Below are 23,410 nucleotides of genomic sequence, written 5' to 3'. Positions count from 1 at the left end.
AAATATAAAATACTTCTACGCGCTGGTATGCTATAATGATGAGAAACAGAGTGAATTAGACGCATAAGATAACAAAAACGAAACTGCTTTGTAAAATAACAGAGAAAACTGACACTGGAGTACTATGAATTAAAAACACATCAGCTTAAAAAAAAAAAGAAGAAGCTAATTATTTACGACAAGCATGATAAACAAGCTTAACAGACAAACAAATGTTAAGATAACAGAGGCCTGACTTGACCTGGAGATGCGGCTCAGGGAAAGCCATAAGAAGACGAGTCAAACGTTCAAAGTGTGCAGATGGCACAGGCACAGGCACAGGCTGGGCGAATGCTGTTTGTTCACAGTCTAATTTTCTAACGAGTAAAGACAAGTGCAGACTGACAGGGCCCTAGCGTAGTGTCATGTAGGTCTGTCATGCTGGCATGAAAGAGTAGAAAATCAAACAGAGCATTGTTATCTGACATGCTCATGTTTGTTGGGTTTTCGATCAGCATAACTATCAGGTTAAACACAAAAACATTCTGCAGATCACTCAAATAGGGTTAACCTCCCATACCAATTAACGACTCCTTGCTGTTTATTATTATTAATTGTGCAGCTGTTATAGTGCTGCAGTATGAATCTGTGGAAATCCCTGAGGCAATCTTAGCACACTGAATAATACAATTGTTTTGATTTGCCATAACATATAAAGGCAGCAAGATTCAACATTCAAAAAGCATCTAACATGTGTTCACGATTGCTTAGGGCTTGGCTTTTTGAAGCATGATTGCTTTCCTTGTTGACATGAAACGATTTGGATGTACAGTACCTGCTCGTTTGACTATCTCATTTAATGTACTTCAACGTGATATGAATTCAACTGTACAACAACAACAACAACCCCTGTGTAAAGCTGAGCCAGCAGTCGCCTTGTCAGGTGCATATGTGGATATGGAATCATTTCCTTCCAGCTGGCTCTCAAGTGAATATGTGAACAACGAGGGGAGAATAAGAATCGGGCCATGATCTGCAGTCTCTGGCCTGATTACATGGGTTAACAATGGGATACCATGAGACAACGAGGTCCTCTGAAAGGCCCAGAAACCTCATTCTCTGATTGACAATTTCTGCGCAGCTGGAGACAGCCTTAACATTGCCTCGATTCAGGCAACTCACAAGGCTATCCGTCTGTGAATGCAACACTCTCTCCGACACAGTGGGCAGGCTGGGTACGCAGGCATAGTGAAAAATATCAGTCAAGTAGATTACAAGGCTCCCCTAACCTTTGGACACCGTAATACTGTATGCTAATACGGGGGAAATGGCCTGATTCATAGCAGCTCCAGCTCATTAAAGAGACTAAGCTGGGAAAGCTTATATATCCAGATAAAAAAAGAATATTATTCTGGTAAAGGTCTGTTCTTTCAGAAAACGCTCCCTCTCTCTTTTTTTCTCTCTCTCTCTCTCTCTCTCTCTCTCTCTCTCTCTCTTGCCGTATTAGACTGTGCACAACATGTAATGAGATTTGACTGAGAGATTTCTCCTTTTCATTTTGAAAATCTTGCTGAAATTTTAATACCCCCACAGAGCTGGTGAAGAGGGCTTGGAGATTTTTGAGTTTGCAAACACGCGACTCGACCAAAAGGGCCAGACAGAGAGAGAGAGAGAGAAACAGCCACAGCCTCTCACAGCGCCGCCAGACGCACAGCTAGTCTCTTTCATCCCCATGCCTATCTGTCCCTCCCCTCCTCCTTCATCATAAATGACAAGTGGTCTCCTGACAGATTCCCAGCGATGCTTCTACTTTCTACTGCATGCCTCTGTCCCCTCCTTCATCCCCTCTTCACACACAGACATCCTCCTCCTCGTTTTCCTACCACATACTTTCCTTTCTTTTCGCATGTCCATAATTGCGTAATCGTACTGCATGAACTGCAACGAGGAGGGTCTAAGCCCAGCCCATCTGTCATGGTTCATGGTCGCCTCAGGGCCTGATCAATCACCTGCACTATAAATAGAATTACCCATAATGCTCTTACCACATTTGAGGGGTGAGCCAGGCTGCGGTGCCCCATTTTGTAAAGTCTAAAACGCATGCAGCATCACTCGTGTAAAAGAAAAGCTGGGCCAATAACATGTGCAAATTAATGTGCAAATGAGCACTTTTTTTAACTTGGGAGGTGAAATGTTTTTTTTGAGAAATGTCAGCAGGCCAGAGGCTGAGTTGTGCCAGCACAGCTTACGGGAATTACACACACACACACACACACACACACACACACACACACACACACACACACACACACACACACACACACACACACAGAGGAGCTACAGAAATGTAATTTATTCAGTTTATCGCCAAGGAACTTATTAGCACAGGCGGGGAGGAAATGGCCGAGGGCTCATGGCTATGACAACTCTGGGCAGATCAGGGAAAACTGTTTTTAGACCAAAAAACAAAATTAATATGCATGCTCTATTTTGCTACTCTGATCAACAAGGAACAACAGTGGACGCTCTGGGGCTTAAAGCGTTTTAATGAAACAAAAAGGTTGAGGAGAGCCGAGGAAAGAATTTTTGTCATCTAAAACGGTTTAAAATTAAGTTTGGATAAACATGTCATCTGTGCATACGACACAAACATCGCCTCTGGTAAGAGTGTTCAGGCTTCTTTCATGTCTTATATTTTGATATGAAAAGTTCATATAAAACAAAATTCTTCAGACCAATTCTTAACTTACACAAAGGATTACAAGGTGTGTTAGAGGTACTGTCAAAGCCTTCTCCTGAGAGATCAATGGGCACAGACATCAGAAAAGAGAAAATAACATCTCCAGCAAGTGCAATTAGTCTTTGATGAATTCCAGACAGATGGTATCGTTCTTCCCCGCTACCTGCCTGCACAGATATGCGGTTATGTGTGTGTGTGCTATGTGAAGGGAGGCAGCAGATATGTGGGCGGAATAAATGAGGGAATTCTATTTCCAGCAGTTCTCTAAATGACGAGCAGATATAGCCACAGAGTGGGCGAACTCTCAGACCCCATTCATAATATCTCTCCCGCTTTGCTCTCCCTCTATGTTCGAAGTTTGAAGTTCGAAGCGCACATTTCTGTGCCATGACATAAGGACCATTCTAAGTACTCATGGATACATTCACAATGCATGCCAACCTTGATCCATTTAGCATTTAGTGGTGTTCTCGACCCTTCAGTTGGCTGTCCAATTCTCTCAGACATTCAATGGGTCACCACGGATCCAATCCCTCACACCTCAGCTCAGTCTGGGCCACAGTTGGCCCCAAACTGGTACAGAACTGTGCCGAATTTGAGCCACATGTGTTTCAGAGTCCACTGGTGCATGTCATGATGGCTGTGTGGTAGGCTACTGATATTTGTTTTTCGTTCTATTAAATGGACAATGGTCCATTTTTCAAACACTAATCAAAAACGTAAAGCTTCTTGGAATGACTCAGCAACAAGGTTAGGTTTCACTACGGCTTTAATAAGGGACAGATGGCAGTGTATGAGCCGTAAGATAACAACACCATTCATAATCCAGTGAGAAGACTTACAAATGGCATATGAGGAGAGGTTGAAAACCGAAACCAAGGCTATGGAAACAAGAAACAAGAAAACAACTACCCTTACCTGATTGCCATCTAGAGTGTAGATCCTCTTGACCACACCTGAGTCAAGCTTGATGGCATCTGTTATATCGGTGAGGACCTGCTCAAACGAGTGGGCTGTCTTCTTGTTCAGGAGGATGCGCACAGCCTTGCGAGGCTTCATGCCGTTGCGGACGATGGTCACTAACTTCGGCCGGATGAAGTCCTTGTACATCTTCACCTCGGTGGACCCTAGTTTTGTACTTGCCAAGGAAGGTGGTGGCTTGCAGTTGGCTGAGGCCTTCACGTTCACAGACCAGTTAGGGTTGACATTCTTGGTGTAGTCAATCTTTTTGTACGCTTCAATAGATGCACATACATAACTCTCCCCTGCAAATGTACAAACAAATAGGAAAATGATGTCAAATAATTGTTCATAGGGAATGTATCCCAGCTACCACAGTGTACAAACTGCCAAACTGTTCATTCTGACATGCAGCTCCCCATTAATGACACTGTCAGGATGGTTTAATTGTTGAAACATAGTGGATGGCTTGGTTTGTAGCCTACTGATGGACCATAGTACTTCCCTGAAAACTTCTGAAAAGATACAGTGCCTTATACTTAAAGGGGTGTAAACAGAGTAACTGAATTTTGCCTCGAGTTGATGACATGTTCATGTCAAAGCCCTAGGTCATAAACTATCAAGTGTTCAATACACTTACCTTCCAGAAGCTGATCAATAGACGTAATCTTTTTTGACCCATCGACTGAATAGATGGTCCGGACACCCTGCGGTAAGTTCACGTTGTCAGAGAGGGAACGGGTTAGATCGGCCAGTAGTGCGCCAAAGGATCCGAATTTGTCGCCAGAGACGGCGTAGACAATGCCATCGAAGTACCGATCGCCATTCCGATAGAATCGGACCTTCATTGCCCTCTTCTCCACGCTCAGCGCCTTCAGTGTGCGCGTTCGGAACAAGCTGCTATGCGCGCTGTGTGGGGGACTTGGCAACCCATTTGCTCGTGCGCCAGAGCCGTGCCTTTGACCCGGGTCCCTCTCTTCGAAATGCTCCCCCTCCATCTCTGTAGAACAGCACAAAGTAGGCTACAGTAAATAACACTTTTCTGTGAAAAATCTATCTTACAGTAAAACAGACCGTAACAACTGTGTTTCATTAGATCATACTCTCGCTGATGGGAAAGAGAGCAGTCTTCTCCAAATAGTGTCCCCAGGTCCGAAAATAACTTTTAATGACGGCTTAAATGGTCTTCTTCAGTGTTTTGTCTAAGCCTCAGACTAGAGTAGCCGACTTGTTGGGTACGTTGCGCAGACAGTGCTTTTATTATTATTATTTTGAAGACTACACATGCCGTCACATTTCACCAGTCATGAAGTCACGAAGGCTATCTAAACTTCCATCGTGGTATAATGTAAAGGAGGTAGCCTACACATGAATATCTTTGCGCCTGAGGTCAGATTTTAAATCAATTAAGGCAGTCAAAATAAACTCTAGCCTAAGTAGCCTAGCCTACACAACATGAAATGAAATCGGTGACCTTAAACACATTTTCTAATACAGCTGGAGGTACACAAATAAACACTGTCAGAAAGACACCAATGAAACAGCCTGCAAAGTCGACAGATGAATGACAACCTTGAGCTAAACGTCAAAGTTAGAGGCAACAGTGCTTTGGAGAAGGCGATTTCAAAACAATGCGACATGCTTTAGTCGACTGTCGCTGTCCCGGGTAATAAGCAAAATTGTTGGCGCTTACCTTAATTTGAAAAACACCTCCGTCCGTAGCCTAGGTCAGCTAATCTGCTTTTCAGATGTGAATACTCCGTTTTTCTTGTTAGGTAACGATAAATGACAGCGAAGTAGATTTACACTGCCTTTGTTGACCCAGTAGCCAATGCTTCGAATAAACTGAGCAATAGCCTGGCAGAGTACGCAGCGGCTGCGCTGCAGTTGCTGTCCTCTCCTCTCGCCGCCGTGTCGTGATTTACATGGGCTAGCTAGTCCCTCATTAATGCAGCGTCCCAACGCAGACCTGCTTACAACCGCTACACGCCTCCCAACGTGCACGACTGGTAAAGGTAGTCTTGACGTCACAACTAATTTTGTTCACATGAAGAAATGCACACTAAGCTTCTCTCATAGACTGTATGACTCCGGGTGGGAAATCAACAGAACCACTCTTTTTCTCCGGCTGATATCCAGACATTAAACCCGAACTGGTTGTGGAGGCTGAGGAAGCTTGTCTCCTCGTCTGTCTACACAGATTAATGGATGGAGAAATTAGAGAATAAGAAATAGATCATATTTTACCTTTAAGCTTCAGATTGATACAAGCTCAATTTATTTATTTAGTGTTTTTAAGACAATAAATCATACAATATTGTTTAAGAATATTTTAAATAGGCCACACACTTCGTAAGGTTTGTGTGAAGGGTTGTTGTGTTTTGTTGTGTCTACCTTGTGTAATTTTTTTATTTTCATCTTTCTATGACAATGTCTTTTGCTGGTATTCATTCTTTAACATTTTGTCATACATTTTCACTGCCTGTTCCAGAAAGACTCCGGGATCGATGAAAATGAGACAAACCTTTGTCAACATCGTAGATAAAAGATAGTTTCATGTTATAAATTGTCTTCTGTTACAAACATATTATGTAGAGACAAACCAAAACTGCACTACTTAGGCTATTTGTTTGGATCAACCAATCCATCTGTGCAGAAGCACATCTTTAGATATGCATTGCTTTGAATCTTACATTAATTCATATGTCTGATATATTATGTGGGTTTTATGAGACTCATTGTGTGGATATGAGGGTGTGTCAAAAAGGTAACATTGGGCATTACTCTGGGCTTGAATCTTTTTTAAATGAAAACAATGTTTGAGTGTTGCTGTGCTACACAATGTTCGACTTAATGTAGTGGAGTTATTTTAAAACAACACTATATCTCGTTCAGACATTTTACACATATCTTCATGAGCAATTACAGTTAGGCTTATCAATCAACAGTCATTCATATGACTGCAAAACCTTTTGCTGACAGAAGGTTGGTATACTGCTTGCCCTCATTGGAGAATACAGTATATGAGGCAACCATTATTGATCCATATATGGCCAATGCATTTGAGATTTCCAATGTCCCTGATGACTCAGTGCTTCAGTCGGGGTAATCGGCTCCCACTGGGTACTCCCGTGGCACCCCCTGTCTTCCCTTTTGGGATGCGCTTCCTGTTGGGCAAATTGTCCGGGCCGCTGTAAACATAAACACAAATAAATGAATAAAGATTACCCATGGTGCCTCAGCGTGCAGCACATTACCATAGCTGTGTCACTGACCAGATGAGAGATTAGGAATTATTCAGTTGATTAATTCACATACTGCATTTGTGTTTGAATGTCTTTGCAAAAAGAAAATACTGCACCTTTTCACTGGTGTTCTGCCTTTTTCTTGTGGTTGATGAAGCTGTGTCTTTCTGCTCATGTCCAGAGTTGATGACACCTAAAAAGAGCATTATTATGTGACGATTATGATTATGACTATGACATGAGTCAGTAGAAAAAATGTTTTTTACAATTACCAAAAACACATCTAGAGAATAGGCATATCAAATAACCACATCTAGAAGATCTTCACCAATCACTAAATATTAGCTAGAAGATGGAAAAGGTACAGTATGTATGTAGATTTGATACATCAACACTACTTAGAAACAAAAATCTCAACCTCCAACCCATATGCAAAGCTACACAACAAATTGGGAACTGTAACAAAAGAGTAATGACCCATCTTCCTGCCAATGCATAAATAAAATAAGAGAAACCGTTTGATAATTAAAGAAGTATTTCAAACAAAACCCACTAATGGCCTACCTTTGCAATCTCTGCTATATAAGCGCGTCTCTCTTCATTTGTTTTCTGATAAGCCTGGTAAAAGAAAGCAAAGCGACTCCAGTTTTGCATGATCTGTCATTGCAGCAGTGGCACGTTGTGTTATTACAGCAACCACTTACAATTTTCATTACCAACACAATGCCTGAGACAGGATGCAAGGAATGCAAATCTACTCTTGGTTTATTAACCAGTGTTGCCTTTATATCTCAGTTAATCTCCTGCATGCCCTAAAGCTATTTTCATGTTGTTAAAAGAAAGGCAATGCTGATATATCACATGGTAATGGCTCTCATAAAACAGAGAATTCTCTTTGCGAATGCAGAACAGACTAAGCCTTGGGGTTTCAAAAAACTGCGATAGTGTCTGCAAGGAGTGCTGCTAGGGTAGAAAACAGGATGTCCCTCTGGTGCTCTTCAATTCAAGGGTCCAAAAAATAGTTCTGCAATGTAGCAAATATCTAAGGCACTCACAAAGGGGAATACATTTTAAAAGCCTTACATTTAAATTTCAATTCAATTTGAGCTTCAATTTAAAAGTATGCTTATGCATGTTTTACGTGCTCTATATAAAAACATGCAAATATTTTTTTCCAGCTGAACTTTTCAGAGGAAAACTAGCTACACCTCAAGGCAATTGTATTTTCGAATAACAATGTTGGAAAATAAACAGACTCTAATGTTGGGACAGACCTTGCCCTCCTGCTGAATCCTTGTATGGAGATCCAGAAGTTGACTATGAAGGTTGGACTTCTCAGTGGTAAGGAGTTTGAGGTGGTGTTTCAAAGCATCCTGTGAAAAGTCATCAACAAATCTTAAATCAGTGTGTGTGTGTGTGTGTGTGTGTGTGTGTGTGTGTGTGTGTGTGTGTGTGTGTGTGTGTGTGTGTGTGTGTGTGTGTGTGTGTGTGTGTGAGAGAGAGAGAGAGAGAGAATGTGAAGCTTACCTCTGACATAGCATCATAGGACCTTATTGATGCAAGTCTATCTATAAATAAACCAATGTGGAGAATAAGAACATAATCAAACCAACTAAATATCAAACGGTTAGACAACGTGTAAATGTCCAATAATTTCATAATTATAGCTTTTAATTGTATATATTATAACACAGATATTTAGCTATATGATTTCTTGAATGCCTGGCACATTATCATAACAATGGTCTGTCAATGTGTTTTATATTTTACGCATATGAATCAGACAAAAATATAGGCTAAACCAAAAATCTATGAAAATAAAATAAAAATGTGATAGGCTAATCCCAGTGTAGTAGTTGAAGTTAAACGTTTTGGCGCCTCCCTACGACGTTTACATAAACTAAAACAGATCCTATTCCTTACCCATGGGGTTACCACGTAGATCCTCTAGTCTCCCGTGCACAAATGCAATTTGCCGCTCTAGCTGGCCGTTGAGGTCCAGCTGGGTCTCATATCTGGTCTTCCATTCGTTTCCTAATGTCAGGAAATATTATGGGGAAAGACATTGCTCTTCAGGCGTAGCTCATGCATTACTTTTGTTACGCAAATGTGAATGTCTAACAGCAAACTAACACAAACCACAGCAAATATGCGATACTGGTTATAGTCCACACACCTTCGCCCTCTACACTGTGGAGTCTTTCCTCCAAATCAGCCATGGTGTTCCTGAGATCTGAGACCGATTCCTCCAACAACTCCCTCCGAAAGTAAAGGACACGAAATCAAATGAATCACAAGTCAAAGTTGTGAGTAGGCCTATAACAGTTTAAACAAAGGACTGCACTGAGGATGCGTAACAGCAGACCAGGACCCATAATATTATTAAAAAATGTCCTCTTTTTTCTAAGCGTCTAAATGTGCCCAATGTAACATTGTTACTTACTTCATCTCCATCTCCTGATCGAGCTCTGCTTGCAAGCGAACCAAGTCAAACTTTCCTAAATCTGGATCTTCCATTTCGGAGGACCCTACGAAAACTTTGTATTGAGTTGTGTCTCCGTCTCCATTGGCGACATTCATATCCGGTAAGTGTCCTCCTGACGACCGGCGGCAGCGCATGCAAGTCTCTTCACCACTTGCTGTGTGCTACATTTGCAGCCTACTACACATAGCATACACATATTACCTTTCAAAGCCTTCCCTAAAAGAATGTTTTTCTGAAATATGCTACCTCTAATTTTGTGAGTTTTTAGTTGGGATCTTGACCCTTTACCATGATGCTTTTCAAGACTTTTTTTTTTTTTTTGGTCCCACACATACATTTCCAGGTCTGAAAAACTAGTAATTCCTAATTCCATACTTTTAGAGACTGGTGCAAACACCATAAAGACATCTACTTGGTGTTTTCAGATATGAGATGATGAGGACACTTCATTGTTTTACATAATAATTTTATTGTATTAAAAATGAACAAATCCCAGTGAAGAGAAGTGTCGATACAAATGTTCAGATATTGTGAATTAGTTGAGTAGTGAAATAAACAGATAAATTATGCATAAACTAAAAAAATATATTTCAATGTAGGCTTAGTACTCTTGGGAAGGTTCGAGTCAACCGAAATTACCCAGAGAGTCAATAATGCAACGGCAAAGACATAAGTATAGAATTCCCAAATGTCCACAGAAAATCAATGATTGCTGAGTAGTGGGTATTATTTTTCCTTACTATGTGCCTTATTATTGCCATCCTCCTTTTGCTTCTCACCATTCCCCTCCTTCTTTACCATGGCCTTTGCTGTCTGCTTTCCAGTAGTTTTCAGCGCTGCCTTGATACCAATGTTGTCAATGTTGTATGCAGCGACGCCCACGTTGACAACAGACTTGACAGTGGTGTCTGCTGCCTTTCCTGCATCATCCCCATACCTTTTATGGACAGTGGAAGAGTTAGAGGGCTGTCTGCAGGTGCAGGTGCGACTGCAAATGTAACTTGTTTAGTGGAGAGCCATCGGCATTAACTGGTTGTGTAGGGCATCAGTTACCACTTTCATGTTATTTTAAGGCACTATCTAGATCCCTCTATAAATGAGTCTCTTTTTTTTTTGTCCAGAGATGGTAAAGTTCTGAAAAGTTCTAGATAGCACCTTAATGGATGAAACAAAGTTAGTGTGAAAGAGGACAGCTGCTTAAACAATTTTCCAAATCTTACGCAGAGATGGAAACATCACTGACAAGGAAGAAATGAATGCACGCAGAGATCAATATCTCATTGCAATTTTTTATTAGTAAATATAAGGCCAAAACATTTGTATTGCAGGTGAAAGCCACCTTTATATACCATTATTCCCCAAGTAAGGCACTGAAGATATAGAGAAAGTCAGACATAATTAGTAGAACTGCAAATCAATATTCAGTCAAAATGTCGTCACTAGTCTAGTCAGGTCTGTTACATGTTCTTAGGACGATCCCAGATGAGTTCTAGACCTCTAAATCTGAAAACAGAGCAGATAGAAAGAACCCAGTAAAGATAGAAAACATCCCCATACCACCAAACAACCAGAAGTACAGCGAAAGACAGAGCAGTGATTTATTAGACCCCCAAGAATGACAGGCATTAAGTCAAAGAGCCCTGACCGATGCAGTTTGTTAAATATTTGTCATGTGCAAATGGATAATGATTCAAAATACTTACTTGTGTCTGACAGTTTGAACAGTCTCTGAAGCTAGACTTTTCCCGATGTTTTTTGCTGCTGTCTCCATACTCGTCCACACAGTTGAAAATCCTTAAATGGGGCAAGAAAGGATATCTATAATAAGACACTTTCATTGATTTGTTTTCTCTTCATGTGTTCCCCATGAGAACAGGTCTGAAAGTTTGTAAACCACTCCCATCCTTGTTGTTTATGGAAAACAGTCCTTATTTGTATCAATCTGCTCTTAAACTATGATAATGGCCATGTCCAACTTACATAAACAAGTGGTCTGTTTTCTTTTTTTTTTACATAAAAATTACTTTTTATAATGGCTAACAAAAAGCAGGGCTCAGACTACCTTGTATACTACTTGAGGCAACCATTAGTGCTCCGTCCATATTTGAGTGGCCATCTTTGTTCCTCTTCAGTGATTCTGGAATCAGCTTGCTGCCATGCTTCTTCACATGAGGTGCCAACTCCTTCCCAACCTTATCAGCCACAGTAGCTATACCATCCACTATGACAGAGGAATGTGACATCTCATTTAGCAGCATACTTAAACAAATCATAATCATGTTGTACTACATTTGTTTGATGTTGTATTTCCATGTATAAGTCATAGGGCACCCCTCTTGAAGGTAAACCAATCCCTGTCCCTGACACTATCCTCTATGTTATTCTTTTCGGTTATTTTTTCCATCTATTTTCTGCACACCAACTGACAGCTATGGGAATTAGAGGCTCACCAATGAACTGGCTGACTTTGACAGCGCCGCCAGTGGCCTCCTTAGTGGCGTTCAGTCCCTTGCTGACTTTGGGGCTGACCTCAGCAGGCACCTCCCGTGGGGTCATGTGGTCCCGCAGCGAGGACGCTCCTTTGTGGATCGCCTTCCCGGCATAGTTCCCTCCCTTCACCAGCCCACGGCCCAGCCAAGATGCCCCTGTGGGGACACTGTGTTAGCACTGTGGCTCTCTACTACACCCTCCACTACAAGACAATGCTGCCACCTGTTGGGCAAATGTATTACTTAGGGAATGTATGTAAACAAAGGCATCCTTGACATATTTCATGCGTCAGATATAAGTATTACAATATACATTTGTCAATTTCAAATTAATTTATACCATTCAAAGTCATAGTAGTAAAAGCTAGGCCCTTTTACAAACATAATTGTAAATATGCCTAACGTTAGGATTGGCAGTGGCTTATGGCTCTTATACAGAAACTGCTATTATCAGGATAATGTGAATCATAATTCAGACATTATTGTAATTACTGGTGCACTATATTGGGACCCATCCTTGAGCTGTTTGTGTAAACTATGAAGGCACAGACCTGCAAGGATGTTCTGAGCCAACTTGTCACTCCACTCAGGCAAGGTCTTCCCCTCTGCTGCAGGTCCTATGGGAATCTTCTCACCCAGGTCAATGGCCTCCACTGCAGCATTCTCATCTGCAGTCTGCATAAGGGGTCATGAAAAGGGGGAAAATTGTCATTTTTCCTTGATGTGGAGTTTGGAAGGATATACAAAACAATAATGGTATGGTAATACTGGTAATTTCCAAATAAATACAATAATGGCAAAAGCAACACCCTACAAAGCCATTGCATGAACATTAACCAAGTGAATACTTTTTTCAAACATGCACATATAATGTGTCTTTTCCTACCTGAACCCTGAGAAGAGTAAGTTGGGACAAATGTTGGTGAAAGCGTGCTCGATCTGACGCAGGCAGCCCAGAGGAAAGCACCACGCCCACGTAGGAACCAGGTGTGTTGGCGGTGGTGTCGGGGAATGTGAACACGCCTGTGTTACTCAGGAGGACAGGTAAGTCGGCGTACAGTGGGTAGAGCCAGTTGCATACCTGTCATCACAATAGTGACGCCGGTCAAACAATCATTCTTACGCCCATGCCTACAAACACTACAAGATTATCTATGTTTGTTTCTGTTTCTGTCTGTTTGTTGTTGGGTGTTAACTTTACATCTCTGATTGTATTGCACTGTCTGTGACTCAGAAAGCAAAATGGAATAAGTTCAGCTATGAGATATAATTCAATTATGAGATAACGATTAAATTATGTTACTGGAAAAGGGGACTGACCATATATATTGACCCTGACTAATAGCCAATAATGTAACAGTGATATAAGATCCACTTTCATCAAGTTATGATGGCTTAACAGCATAGAAAGTGGATAAAATGTGAAATGCAGGGAGACATGGGTGGTTCTAGTCGGATACGCAACATTGCAGTACAAAACCCAAAGAGGCACGCATGTGGACATTTTGCCTGGTTTGGCACGGCTCAGCAGCGCAGCAAATGCCAACTATTTCATTGTTCCAGGGGACAACAATGAGACAAAGGCGGTCAGACTGTAGACGCGTGCTGTGGTGCACAAGCACATGGCCAGGATCAGGCCGCTGGATTGTGACTGCGGTGCTGAGCAGGCCTTCACATGTGGAACCGTGCCAACAATGTCGAGCACAATCTGCCAAATTGACAGAGTGTGATCCCCATGCTACAAAATGTTGTGCCTACCAACTCATAAAAAGCCTAATTCAACAGCATGTCAACAGATGATCTCTCTAACGTCAGGATAAACACGGTTCTGGGAAGGCTTGAAAACAATGTTGTGTTGGCAGGAAGTTTCCTCATTCCGATTATGTCTAAAGCAAGTGTCAGACACTTAAAATTCCATATAACTGTGAGAATCTCTCAGTTTTCAGACTCTCAGTGAGGCTGTCAATCCACTGAGATCATGTTTAATGATCAAAATATAATTTCCAGTCAGTTGAAAACACTAGGGAATGACTGTAAAAGTTCATGTTGAGTATTTGTCCATTTTTCCAAGAGACAGTCACAGATTTTCTAAAGTGGCCTTGCACTGAAAAATGCATCTCACATGGGTATCTGTTCTTTTGGCCTGTTGAGAGGCCGAGAGCCTAATGTCTGAGCGTTGGCCTCTCATTCAGTAATGTAATTGCAAGGTTGGCCCAGCCTCTCTGACCTCTTCTCCCAGTGGCCCAACTAAACAGTCCAATGGGAAAAAACTTTGACAGTGACAATGTATAAGTCAGATTTCACGGGATCACTGTTTAAGAGTGCCATTCAAGACAGGGGAAAACTTAGAACAGCCAACATGGCCATGACATATTATGTAACTCCAAACATATCAAGGTCAAAGACTGTGAAGCTTAGCAACAATATGGACTGAATATGGTGAATATAATCACAAGTCTTACACACCATCATTTCTATTACTACTATGAAATATTGACTCAGTTATCTAAACTAGTTTAGAATCAGTTCAGGTGAGATGAGTGTTTGTTTACCTGTAAGTATGCAGGAGGATGAGAGGGATCCGTATGCTGGTTCCTGGTACATACAATTATACGCAAAAAACCCGGGTAGGAAGGAGCACTGACTTGGCCATCTGCTGCGACAAAGAAAATCTGTACTCCCTGGGCCAAGTGAAAGAGCTCCTCGCCGTTGATCTCTTGACTCTGTGTGACGTGTGGTCTGTCCACTAGCTCCCAGTCGTCCGGTGCAGACATCACCCCCTTGTCTGTGCCATGGGAGAGGGAGAGGTGACCATCAGAGGGTTGTGGAGTGTAGGCAGGGGGCTGGTCTCCCGGTACCCCCAGCGCCATCACAGGAGAGACAGGCAAAGAAGAGACTTCACCTGCACCCAGCAGGTTTTCTGACAGGGCGGCTCCTGGAGGTGCCGGCTCCTCTATCCGAGGCAGGTTTGGATACAGGCTCCGGGCAGGGACTGCTGTTGCACTGCGCGTGGAGTCTGTCTGTATGACGGGCAAGGCTGGGTAAAGGTGCTGGGTTTGGCCTCCGGCATTCTCCTGTGTGGGTGTCGTCTCTAATATGGCCAAGCGTGTCGTGATAGTGCTCAGTGTCTCGTTCATCTTCAGCTGCATCTGCCTCGCCGATTCCCAGGCGGCACCAACACATGTCTCTCCATGGGTGGGGACTTCAAGCCCTTGAAGGAGGTGCTGGCGTCCCAGCCTATAGAACATCAGCGCAGTGGCCTTGTGTCCTGCCTCATCCTCTGAAAGCCCCGTGTTGAGGCAGTCAAAAGCCCTCTGATAATGTGTGTTTATGACTTGCAGGTTAACCTCAGCTGTGTCCATGACAATGGAAGATTCAAATTATCTATTGAAAGAGTTTGGAAACTTAATTATGACAATTTTGACATCTACCATGGAATAGATCACAAGGCGGCCTATAGTCGATGTAGCTGGTTCTACCGGTTTGACCGATACACCAAGCTCTCACATTCCAGACCAAACCACAATAGCACACTAACACAAAGTAACCTATACGCAATTTGTCATGATTATCAAAACGTACACAAAGACTTAAACAAAATTAATTTCGCGTGTCCACTGCCATAATAGACCATGTCTACAATAAACATTTATTGGACATAACTGTAAAGAGCAAACTAGAGCTTTTTGATGGGCTTTCGTTTTGTAAACATGAGACACGTGAACAAATTGAATTTCATCCTGCTTTCAGTTCAATCATACAATGACATGATTTATCACATGATTTATCACAAGATTTTATACAATTTCCGATCGTTGCTGTGGAATAGTTCGAATATCGACTATGATAGACTACTGAACAAACGCATAGATAGCAAACGGAAGATAAGGCTGAACATATCGGTTAGAAGAGTAAACTAATCCACGCAGTAGTCTTACCGAATTTATTGAAAAGTTTATCTCTGGCCGCATACTGTGAACTTAGTTACCGCTGCGCAGAACGATGTCCAATTTGCGTTCAATGGAACCTCCCTGTCACCCATCATTCACAGTAAAACTATGGCAACCTCGAAGGGAAAAATAGGCTACTAAGCAGGCGCCGAAAAGCTGACCAAAAAAAAAAAAAAAAAAATCTCATCGGGCTATGCGTCATCTGTCTTTTTGCAATTCTGACTCAAGAAGACTCTTAGAACAGGCAAAACATTGAGGCAGTTTCCTTCATTTATTTCACATAATGAAGTTTCACATTTCCATGATTGTAAAAGTAAAGCTGTACAACTTGAAAGTGAAAACAATGTGACTAGACTACCACTTGTTTACATAAAAAGTCAATACAGACAGAGAAAAGGATACCGTAAATGCAGTGAGGGGGGGGAAAAGGTTTATATACATCACAATACAACTTGGGACTACCTTCTTTAAAATTACGTGATGGCTACCTTCTGGATCTGCCTTTAAAAGTATAGAAATAAAATTAAAAACCATTTACAAATTTAAAAGTTCATTAAAATATATACACACTTCATCACCAGTCGACATTAAAAGATAAGAGCTGAGGTTGGATGCCTGGGAGAGCCAACATGTTACTGGAATGGCAGGCAATCCAGTGGAGTGATAAGCGAAACGGCACCATTCCTGGAAGAAGAATATTAAGGATTAAATTCTTGGTCACAGGTGACTCAAAGGAGAGCAATTTCAAACAGCATACCTGGGGGTCTTGTACTTCTCTCTAATTGCCTGCTGTGGCCGATTTGCAGCACTCTGATGCAGTTTATGCAGATCTTTTATGCAAGGGGCAATTTCAGTCAATGTGTACCCAGTGAACGAATATAGAGGATCAGGCTGCCAGATAAGATGACAATTAACAAACATTACAACAAATACATATTGTTTGACTAAATTAAGTAAATTGGTCTCTGCAAATCCTACCCAGAAGGTTCTGTTAAGTGTATAATTGGCCAGACAGTAAGACGCAGCTGCAACTTTAGAAGGAAGATGTTGTAGGAATGGATCAACTTCCAGCAAGCTCAGCTCTGCAAGAAACTGAAAGAGGGTACAACTGAAAACCGGTTTAAGGGCATACCCAAGCCAGTACCAGAATTAATAGGGTGCCATGACATACCAGGGCAAGGTGTGCAGTCTTGGTATTGACAGGTTCAAAAGTAATATAAATCATCAAAAACTGATGTGTCGTTGGTACGGTCAGGTCAAAACCAAGGACTTTCAAAAGAAGGTGCTCCATTCGGAGCAGCTGCTTCTTTGAATAAGTGTCATCCGTGATGTAAACAAATTCATCAACTTCTGGTGGATACACCTCCTCGTATTTTCTGGGGGGAGAAAGCAGCACATTCTATGCAAAAAAAAAATAATCAAGACACAAGCCCACTCCCATGGACCCTTATTACTCTCAGAGTACATACGCAGCCAGTAGAATTGCTGCAGTTCCAACAAGTTGCAGCTTTCCTCTTAGAACAGACATGCTGGAAAGGAATCGATCCAAATAGTTGACAGCCAAGACGATGGTCTCCGCATTCAATTTGTACTCCTCACCAACTTCAACCAACCAGTCCACCAAAATGATGCGCATCCAATTTGTAATATCTGGCTGCTTATTCATGTAACCTGGCTTTGGTCTGAATTTCAACTGGAAAAAGTGAAAAGAGAAAAAAAAGCAACCAATCAAATTGTCCTCTATGCATTATTGTTTGAGGGTATTTACGAGAGATACAGACCTCATTCTGTCGCAAATGATGATGAATTTCTTCAGCATATTCCGCAACTGCATGAGCTTCCTGTGAGGACAATGGCTCATATTCTAGTAAGTCCTGCATAGAGGTCTCCATGCATGATCCTGCACCACATAATGTGAAACAAAATTAAAGTAGTGGTTATAACTTCTGAGGTAATTAAGTGAACACATTTGGTTACCATAAAAGAACAATTTTCACCTCCACTCTGGTCCAAGACCAACTGAAAGTCTTCATGCTGCAAAGCAACATCCTCATGCAATGTTCTCTCAGAACCAGCTGAACCCGTGGATGTGAGAACGATCTCACTTGGATCATCCAAGTTTACGTCATAGCTGAAGTTAGACATGCATGCTTGGGCAATAATGCCATAGCTAGAGTCTTCATCCAAGGGTTTGGGTTTTGGGGCTCCCTTCAGCATGGGAAGACTACATAATTAATCTCTTGTATTCACAATTAAAGATACAATAAACAGCAACTGAAACAAAATGGAATACCAGAGAAATGGCTCTCTTCTGCTGCTCATTTTCACTCAGAACCCCAAGGACAGTTCTCTGCTTCATTCTCGGCATTCGTGAGCCATCCATTTCTTTTCCATCAAGGGCATTTTCTTGGCTTCCAAGAGTAGCATGGCTAGTGAAATTCATGGCCTGAAAAGCAGAACATAAATCCAGTGTTACTTGGAATCCAAAACATTGCCCAAGTCAAAGGTTCAACATTTGCAACAACAACAACAGTTTTGCTTTACACCCATGCTCTATTTTAACATGTTTCTTGAATTTGGAGCAAGCTAGGTCAAATTCAAAACTTTCTCAGTGGTTCCTTGTTGTTGGAATGAGTTGCCTAGTGCGCTCCTTTCCTGTGGTAGTTTTGGGACTTTCAACATGCACTTAAGCGTTATAGTTTGTATATTATAGTAAGTTTATTTTCATTAAGCTATTGATTGCACTGACATTATGGTATATTATTGTTATTCTCATTAATGTATTAGCAACTTAAAAAAAAAAAAGTTCACTGTTAATAAAACGATTGTTTAATTTATAGCTAAAGTCGCTTTGGACAGTAGGCGTCTGTCAAATCCCATAACCATAATGCAGACACATGCAATATGTGCACTTTTACATGAGGCCATGAATGTGTCCACCGGTGATGGACGAAATGAAGGATTGCAAGTTTGGCCTAACCTACCAACAGCGAGTTGAAGATATGGCCAGAGCCCGACTCTAGACATTCTCTGATGGCCTAGCCACCAGAGTTGGTGGCTACAGTATATTGCAGGGGCATGGATTGTGTAGCAGAATTGCAGCCGATTTAAACATTGGAAGGGATGGGAAAAATAATTGTGATCATAGGCTGGGTTACTAACGTCAGGTGAATGGAGAATTCAACAAATGTACCATCATACAGTTCGAGGTAATCAACAGTTTAGTGTTAAGGAATAGCCCAAGTCACAGAGTTGAGTTTACTTACTCCTTTGAGGGACCGCTGAACACTCACGTCAACAAACAAGAAGGTAGCTAGCTAACTGGCTAGCTAGTATTGAATCTTGTAATCCTTGTTGGTTAGATGTATTACAAACAAATCCAAGTTTTCGCACACCGTTAAGCAAACTTAGTTTCAGTCTTCATGAGTCAACCGTTAACCAGCGTCTCTCAAATATTAGTAATAACGTTAGCTGCTATTAGCTAGCAACTGTGCGTAGTAGGCTAGACAGCGATAAACATTTGAGGACAGTGGATTGGTATTTAACAAGGCTTCGCAGTATTCCGATCTATATAAAGTTAAGGTCTGATTTGATAAGCTACTGCTGTGCGTAAAACTGACGTGACTTGACCAATTAGTCAATTAACCTATAATTAGTTCTATCCTGTCTAGTTATCGAGTTATCTAAATCAGCCTAGCTAGATTAAAATGATAATTGCTTTCCGCCTCACCAAATCTTAATCACGTGGAAACGTCACCATGGCAATGGCAGACGCTTTCATACTGTCACTTGCGGTCACTGATGTGCTCTCAAATTCACTTCAAAATCAATGATTGCATACAAACGTAGGCCTATTGGTCTAAATTCATTCAGCGTGTGCACTTAAGCCCTGGAATGAGATATGTCTGTTTTGTTGTCCTCAACTGCAATGTTATCGAATGTGAAACAATTTAGGGGTTGCCTTTCAATTACCTGGATTAGGATTTTTTTTATATAGAATTGAATTAAAACTGAAAAGACATTTCAGTGAAATAGGCTATCCCATTTAACTGCATGCATTCTATAGGCCAGGCTACTCTTCTTATTATCTCATGATCTTGCAGATTTTATGACCTAGATAGAAAGATCTGACTTAATAGGCCTATTGGTGTTTGTCACACTACCATTTTGTCCTCATTGGTATCTGGTTGCATATTGTGCCTGCAGTGCTGGACTAGTTTCACAGGATTATAATTTAATTGTCATGCATTTTACATTTAATGTATCTCAGAACCTCCTCAACTACATAGCAACACTCAGTGTTAGATAACCTCATTTTGGACAGGCACACCAACCACGTGGTGAAAATGGCACAGCAGTGTGTCTCACGCGTCAGATGGCTTAAGATGCCTAGGGGTTCTGGATCCTATGGGTCCTCTACAGAGGTGCAATGGAAAGCAATGTGTTATGTCCCTTTGCACCCCCACTGGCCCGGCAGTGGCAATGCCACAACCTTTGGGTGGTGCATGGATAGAATCAGCAGATGCCGTCAGAGATTGCGCAGGAAATAACATATTTTAAACTATTAGCTGACGCTGTTGTCCAAAAACAACCTGCACTGCACTGAAGAACCCAGTGTTCGCATTCAGAGGAGGCTTGCATTTCTCACTACACCTGAGTACACTGTATGTCTACTGCTTTCATATTTAACTCTTATATTTTGTCTGAGGCCTACTGGTTAGAGCTTGTAACTGGAGGGTTGCAGGTGCGATCCCCGTCCAGTCCATGGCTGAAGTGCCCTTGAGCAAGGCACCTAACCCCTCACTGCTCCCCGAGCGCCGCTCTTGGGCAGGCAGCTCACTGCTCTGGGTTAGTGTGTGCTTCACCTCACCGTGTATTCACTGCGTGCTGTGTGTGTTCACGAATTGGGATAAATGCAGAGACTGAATTTCCCGCAGGGGATCAAAAAGTACTTATACTATACTTATACTATACTATACTTACTTATACTTTTACCCAAATAATTATTTGTTGAGATAAGATTCTTAATTTTATGTAGCCTCCTTAGACTAACATAGAAATGGAGAGTGGTATGGGAACTGCACTGCCCTCAGTCACATTGCAGGGGGTTGCGCCGACGAGTGCCCCCCGCCCTCCAACACCCCAAAATAATACAGGATTTATAGAACCCTCAGTGTGTCAGTAAAGCCCACAGGATTACCAAAGGCCCGAGTCACCCCAACCACAGTCTGATTCAACTGCTGCCATCTGGCAAGGGGCAGCCTCAAGGCCTGAACTTGCAGGCTTCATGATAGTTTTTTTCACCACGCAACCAGGCTTATTAGAGACTCTGGGGGCTTATAGCTTGTCACACACAAACACACACACACACACACACACACACACACACACACACACACACACACACACACACACACACACACATTCACTTTCACTCTCACATACACACTGCACCAACAGACACAAACTCACAACAACTTTGCATAACTGATGCAGAGCTGGAACCCACAACTTGTATTGTTAAACCACTACATAGTGAGACGTAATGATTAAGAAACTTGAATCTCTCTTGAATTGTGAACGTTCGATCAAGGGGTGTGTGCGGAGAGCAATGACATATTCAGCAGTTTCATCAAGTGAAAACCAAGAAAGATACAGAATGCCATCCCTTGTTGTCAAACGGCCATAATGTAACTGTAATTATAAACCCACAATATTTTTTTACAATGTTGCATTTAGTTTACACTGACAACACTATTGGAAGGAGAAAATAAGGTAATACTGCTACAGTGCACTAGATGGCACTATTGTTCCTTGACTGATAGTACACTCTCTGAAACCGGTATTCGTATTCATTTGGAGGCACACAGGACATATACAAATAATAATAATAAATTATTATAATAATAATTTGCGCTGGAATAGTCATTTAGCTGCCCACTTTTAGATCCCATCATCTGTGGCCTACTATTTATACTCTTCATTTGCCCTATGACTTTGTTTGATTTAACACAATCTACATATTGATTATGTTATTTGTTAATTTTGCAGATGCTTTTCTATCCAAAGCAACCTACAAATGAAAGATCAATTGAGCTTGATATCTTTCTGTCACTCACCAAGAGAAGAAATGAATGTATTTTTCACCAGCAGGTTTAAAAACTGGATAGTCTAGCAGACTAAACCCTCCTCTGCTTCCCTGACTTTACTTCGATCTGTAATTCAATAAAAAGTGAAATGATCTTACTTCTCAATTTAATTTAAAATTAAAAGGATTCCTCCACTACTTCAGCCAATTAGAAAATGTTTACATTGTGTGATCTATTATAGCCTAAATATCAGCTCAAGGTTGTTTGTGCATTTGAAAAGGTAAATAAGGTGAGGGAAAACCTGTTTTACTTGTCAAGTCATTCATGACACTAAGCACATTGGGGGCTCGATTACCTGGCACCTTTTCTTTCATGTTGATTTATCTGGAACATCCAATCAGATTTCAATATACAAACTGAATGTTTACTGGCTAAATCCACCCTCCCTTTCCTCCCTTTTGTCATTGATATTATGTGTATCCACACTGACTGCAGGTTCTACAACTTATAAAGACTAGTAACACTGACAACCCTTTCCAAAATCTTCATCAAAGTTATAAGAAGAAATCATAACATGGCCAAAGAAACCAGACAGCAGCAAAAACGTCAGTTTTCTTCAGTCTTCAGACCTCACTCCTAGTCCTTCGTCCTTCATTTGTAGTCCAATGATGACAGTGTGAGGCATATTAGTTGATGTGCAGACACTGAACATCTTTTTAAATGAAGATTACCACTGTTTCTTCCCCATGATCATTTCTTAAGCCTCCTGTCATGGTGACCTCAGGTGTTTATGTAAGATATGCTGAAAATATAGAGCTCTAGAGCTGCACCAGATACAGTGTTGATGTAACCCAACCATGCACCTTACATGTAAAGAAAAGCATAGGTTAATGGATCATATCAATTTACCAAATCCAGTGGACTTAAAAAATAAAAAATAAAAAATCTAAGAACCTCAGGAATGAGTAGCCTAAAACCCTTATGATTGGTTGTTGTTCATGATATACCAATTATTTGACCTTGATGTGATACACACTGGGGAAAAAAGTTGAAAAAAAGAGTTGGTAACATTTTCATCCTCAAATGTCTTGATATATCGGTCAAAAACAGAGTGGGCAAGTGAAGGTGATGTGAGCTATTTGTAGCCAAGACTAATGAGAACTCTTAAGCAGCTAAGCAGCTCAACAGCTAGTAAAGCACAGCTCATTCACATCCATACAAATCTCAGCCACTGTTTACAGCACAGGGTAGAGTACTGTCACTTACTATATAGGCCACATTTCATTTCACAATATGAGTGCATGAGTGTGACATGAATGTAACTAATAAATAGGCCTACTATGTTTAAGACAATTAGTGTGGAGACTATTCTAACTTTTCTACAGAATGAAGTAGCCTAGGCCTAAATCAAACACTGTCAAAGATGTCACAATATCACATTAGAATACCCTTTCAATTATAGCCTACCCTATT

The 23,410-nt window shown here is 41.3% G+C and overlaps 4 protein-coding genes across 5 annotated transcripts in view; all 4 read right to left on the bottom strand.

Annotated features, from left to right (window-relative positions):
- LOC134080851 (serine/threonine-protein kinase DCLK1-like) overlaps positions 1 to 4,677 on the bottom strand; it is a 28,114-nt gene extending 23,437 nt beyond the window's left edge. The window contains exons 1-2 of the mRNA XM_062537463.1: positions 4,320 to 4,677; positions 3,638 to 3,984 (exon numbers count right to left, since the gene is read on the bottom strand). Of these exons, the coding sequence (XP_062393447.1) occupies positions 3,638 to 3,984; positions 4,320 to 4,677 (705 nt within the window). The remainder of the gene's footprint in view (positions 1 to 3,637; positions 3,985 to 4,319) is intronic.
- A 1,365-nt stretch (positions 4,678 to 6,042) lies between these two features.
- On the bottom strand, positions 6,043 to 9,484 carry ccdc169 (coiled-coil domain containing 169). Its single transcript, XM_062537106.1, has 8 exons — positions 9,368 to 9,484; positions 9,101 to 9,183; positions 8,848 to 8,958; positions 8,452 to 8,492; positions 8,199 to 8,297; positions 7,489 to 7,542; positions 7,041 to 7,117; positions 6,043 to 6,870 (listed from the first exon to the last, which is right to left on the bottom strand). The coding sequence occupies exons 1-8, from the start codon at positions 9,439 to 9,441 to the stop codon at positions 6,768 to 6,770; spliced, it is 642 nt and encodes a 213-aa protein (XP_062393090.1). The 5' UTR covers positions 9,442 to 9,484; the 3' UTR covers positions 6,043 to 6,767.
- A 385-nt stretch (positions 9,485 to 9,869) lies between these two features.
- sparta (spartin a) lies at positions 9,870 to 15,943 on the bottom strand. Of its 2 annotated transcripts, none has more exons than XM_062537083.1 (8): positions 15,837 to 15,943; positions 14,451 to 15,282; positions 12,785 to 12,979; positions 12,450 to 12,573; positions 11,860 to 12,054; positions 11,472 to 11,630; positions 11,113 to 11,203; positions 9,870 to 10,346 (listed from the first exon to the last, which is right to left on the bottom strand). In XM_062537083.1, the coding sequence occupies exons 2-8, from the start codon at positions 15,258 to 15,260 to the stop codon at positions 10,136 to 10,138; spliced, it is 1,785 nt and encodes a 594-aa protein (XP_062393067.1). In that variant the 5' UTR covers positions 15,261 to 15,282; positions 15,837 to 15,943; the 3' UTR covers positions 9,870 to 10,135. The 2 variants fall into 2 exon arrangements, with proteins under 2 accessions (XP_062393067.1, XP_062393068.1); XM_062537084.1 differs by lacking the exon at positions 9,870 to 10,346 and adding an exon at positions 10,685 to 10,912.
- A 157-nt stretch (positions 15,944 to 16,100) lies between these two features.
- Positions 16,101 to 19,406, bottom strand: ccna1 (cyclin A1). Its single transcript, XM_062537095.1, has 9 exons — positions 19,115 to 19,406; positions 18,142 to 18,294; positions 17,846 to 18,056; positions 17,630 to 17,748; positions 17,318 to 17,541; positions 17,020 to 17,224; positions 16,827 to 16,940; positions 16,606 to 16,739; positions 16,101 to 16,532 (listed from the first exon to the last, which is right to left on the bottom strand). The coding sequence occupies exons 2-9, from the start codon at positions 18,289 to 18,291 to the stop codon at positions 16,481 to 16,483; spliced, it is 1,209 nt and encodes a 402-aa protein (XP_062393079.1). The 5' UTR covers positions 18,292 to 18,294; positions 19,115 to 19,406; the 3' UTR covers positions 16,101 to 16,480.
- Between the last annotated feature and the right edge of the window lie 4,004 nt (positions 19,407 to 23,410).

This window comes from Sardina pilchardus, chromosome 5, assembly GCF_963854185.1.
Source record: "Sardina pilchardus chromosome 5, fSarPil1.1, whole genome shotgun sequence".
Classification (NCBI taxonomy): domain Eukaryota; kingdom Metazoa; phylum Chordata; class Actinopteri; order Clupeiformes; family Clupeidae; genus Sardina; species Sardina pilchardus.
The sequence above is the reverse complement of the archived record's forward strand: the minus strand, read 5'-3'. Positions and strand labels throughout refer to the sequence as shown.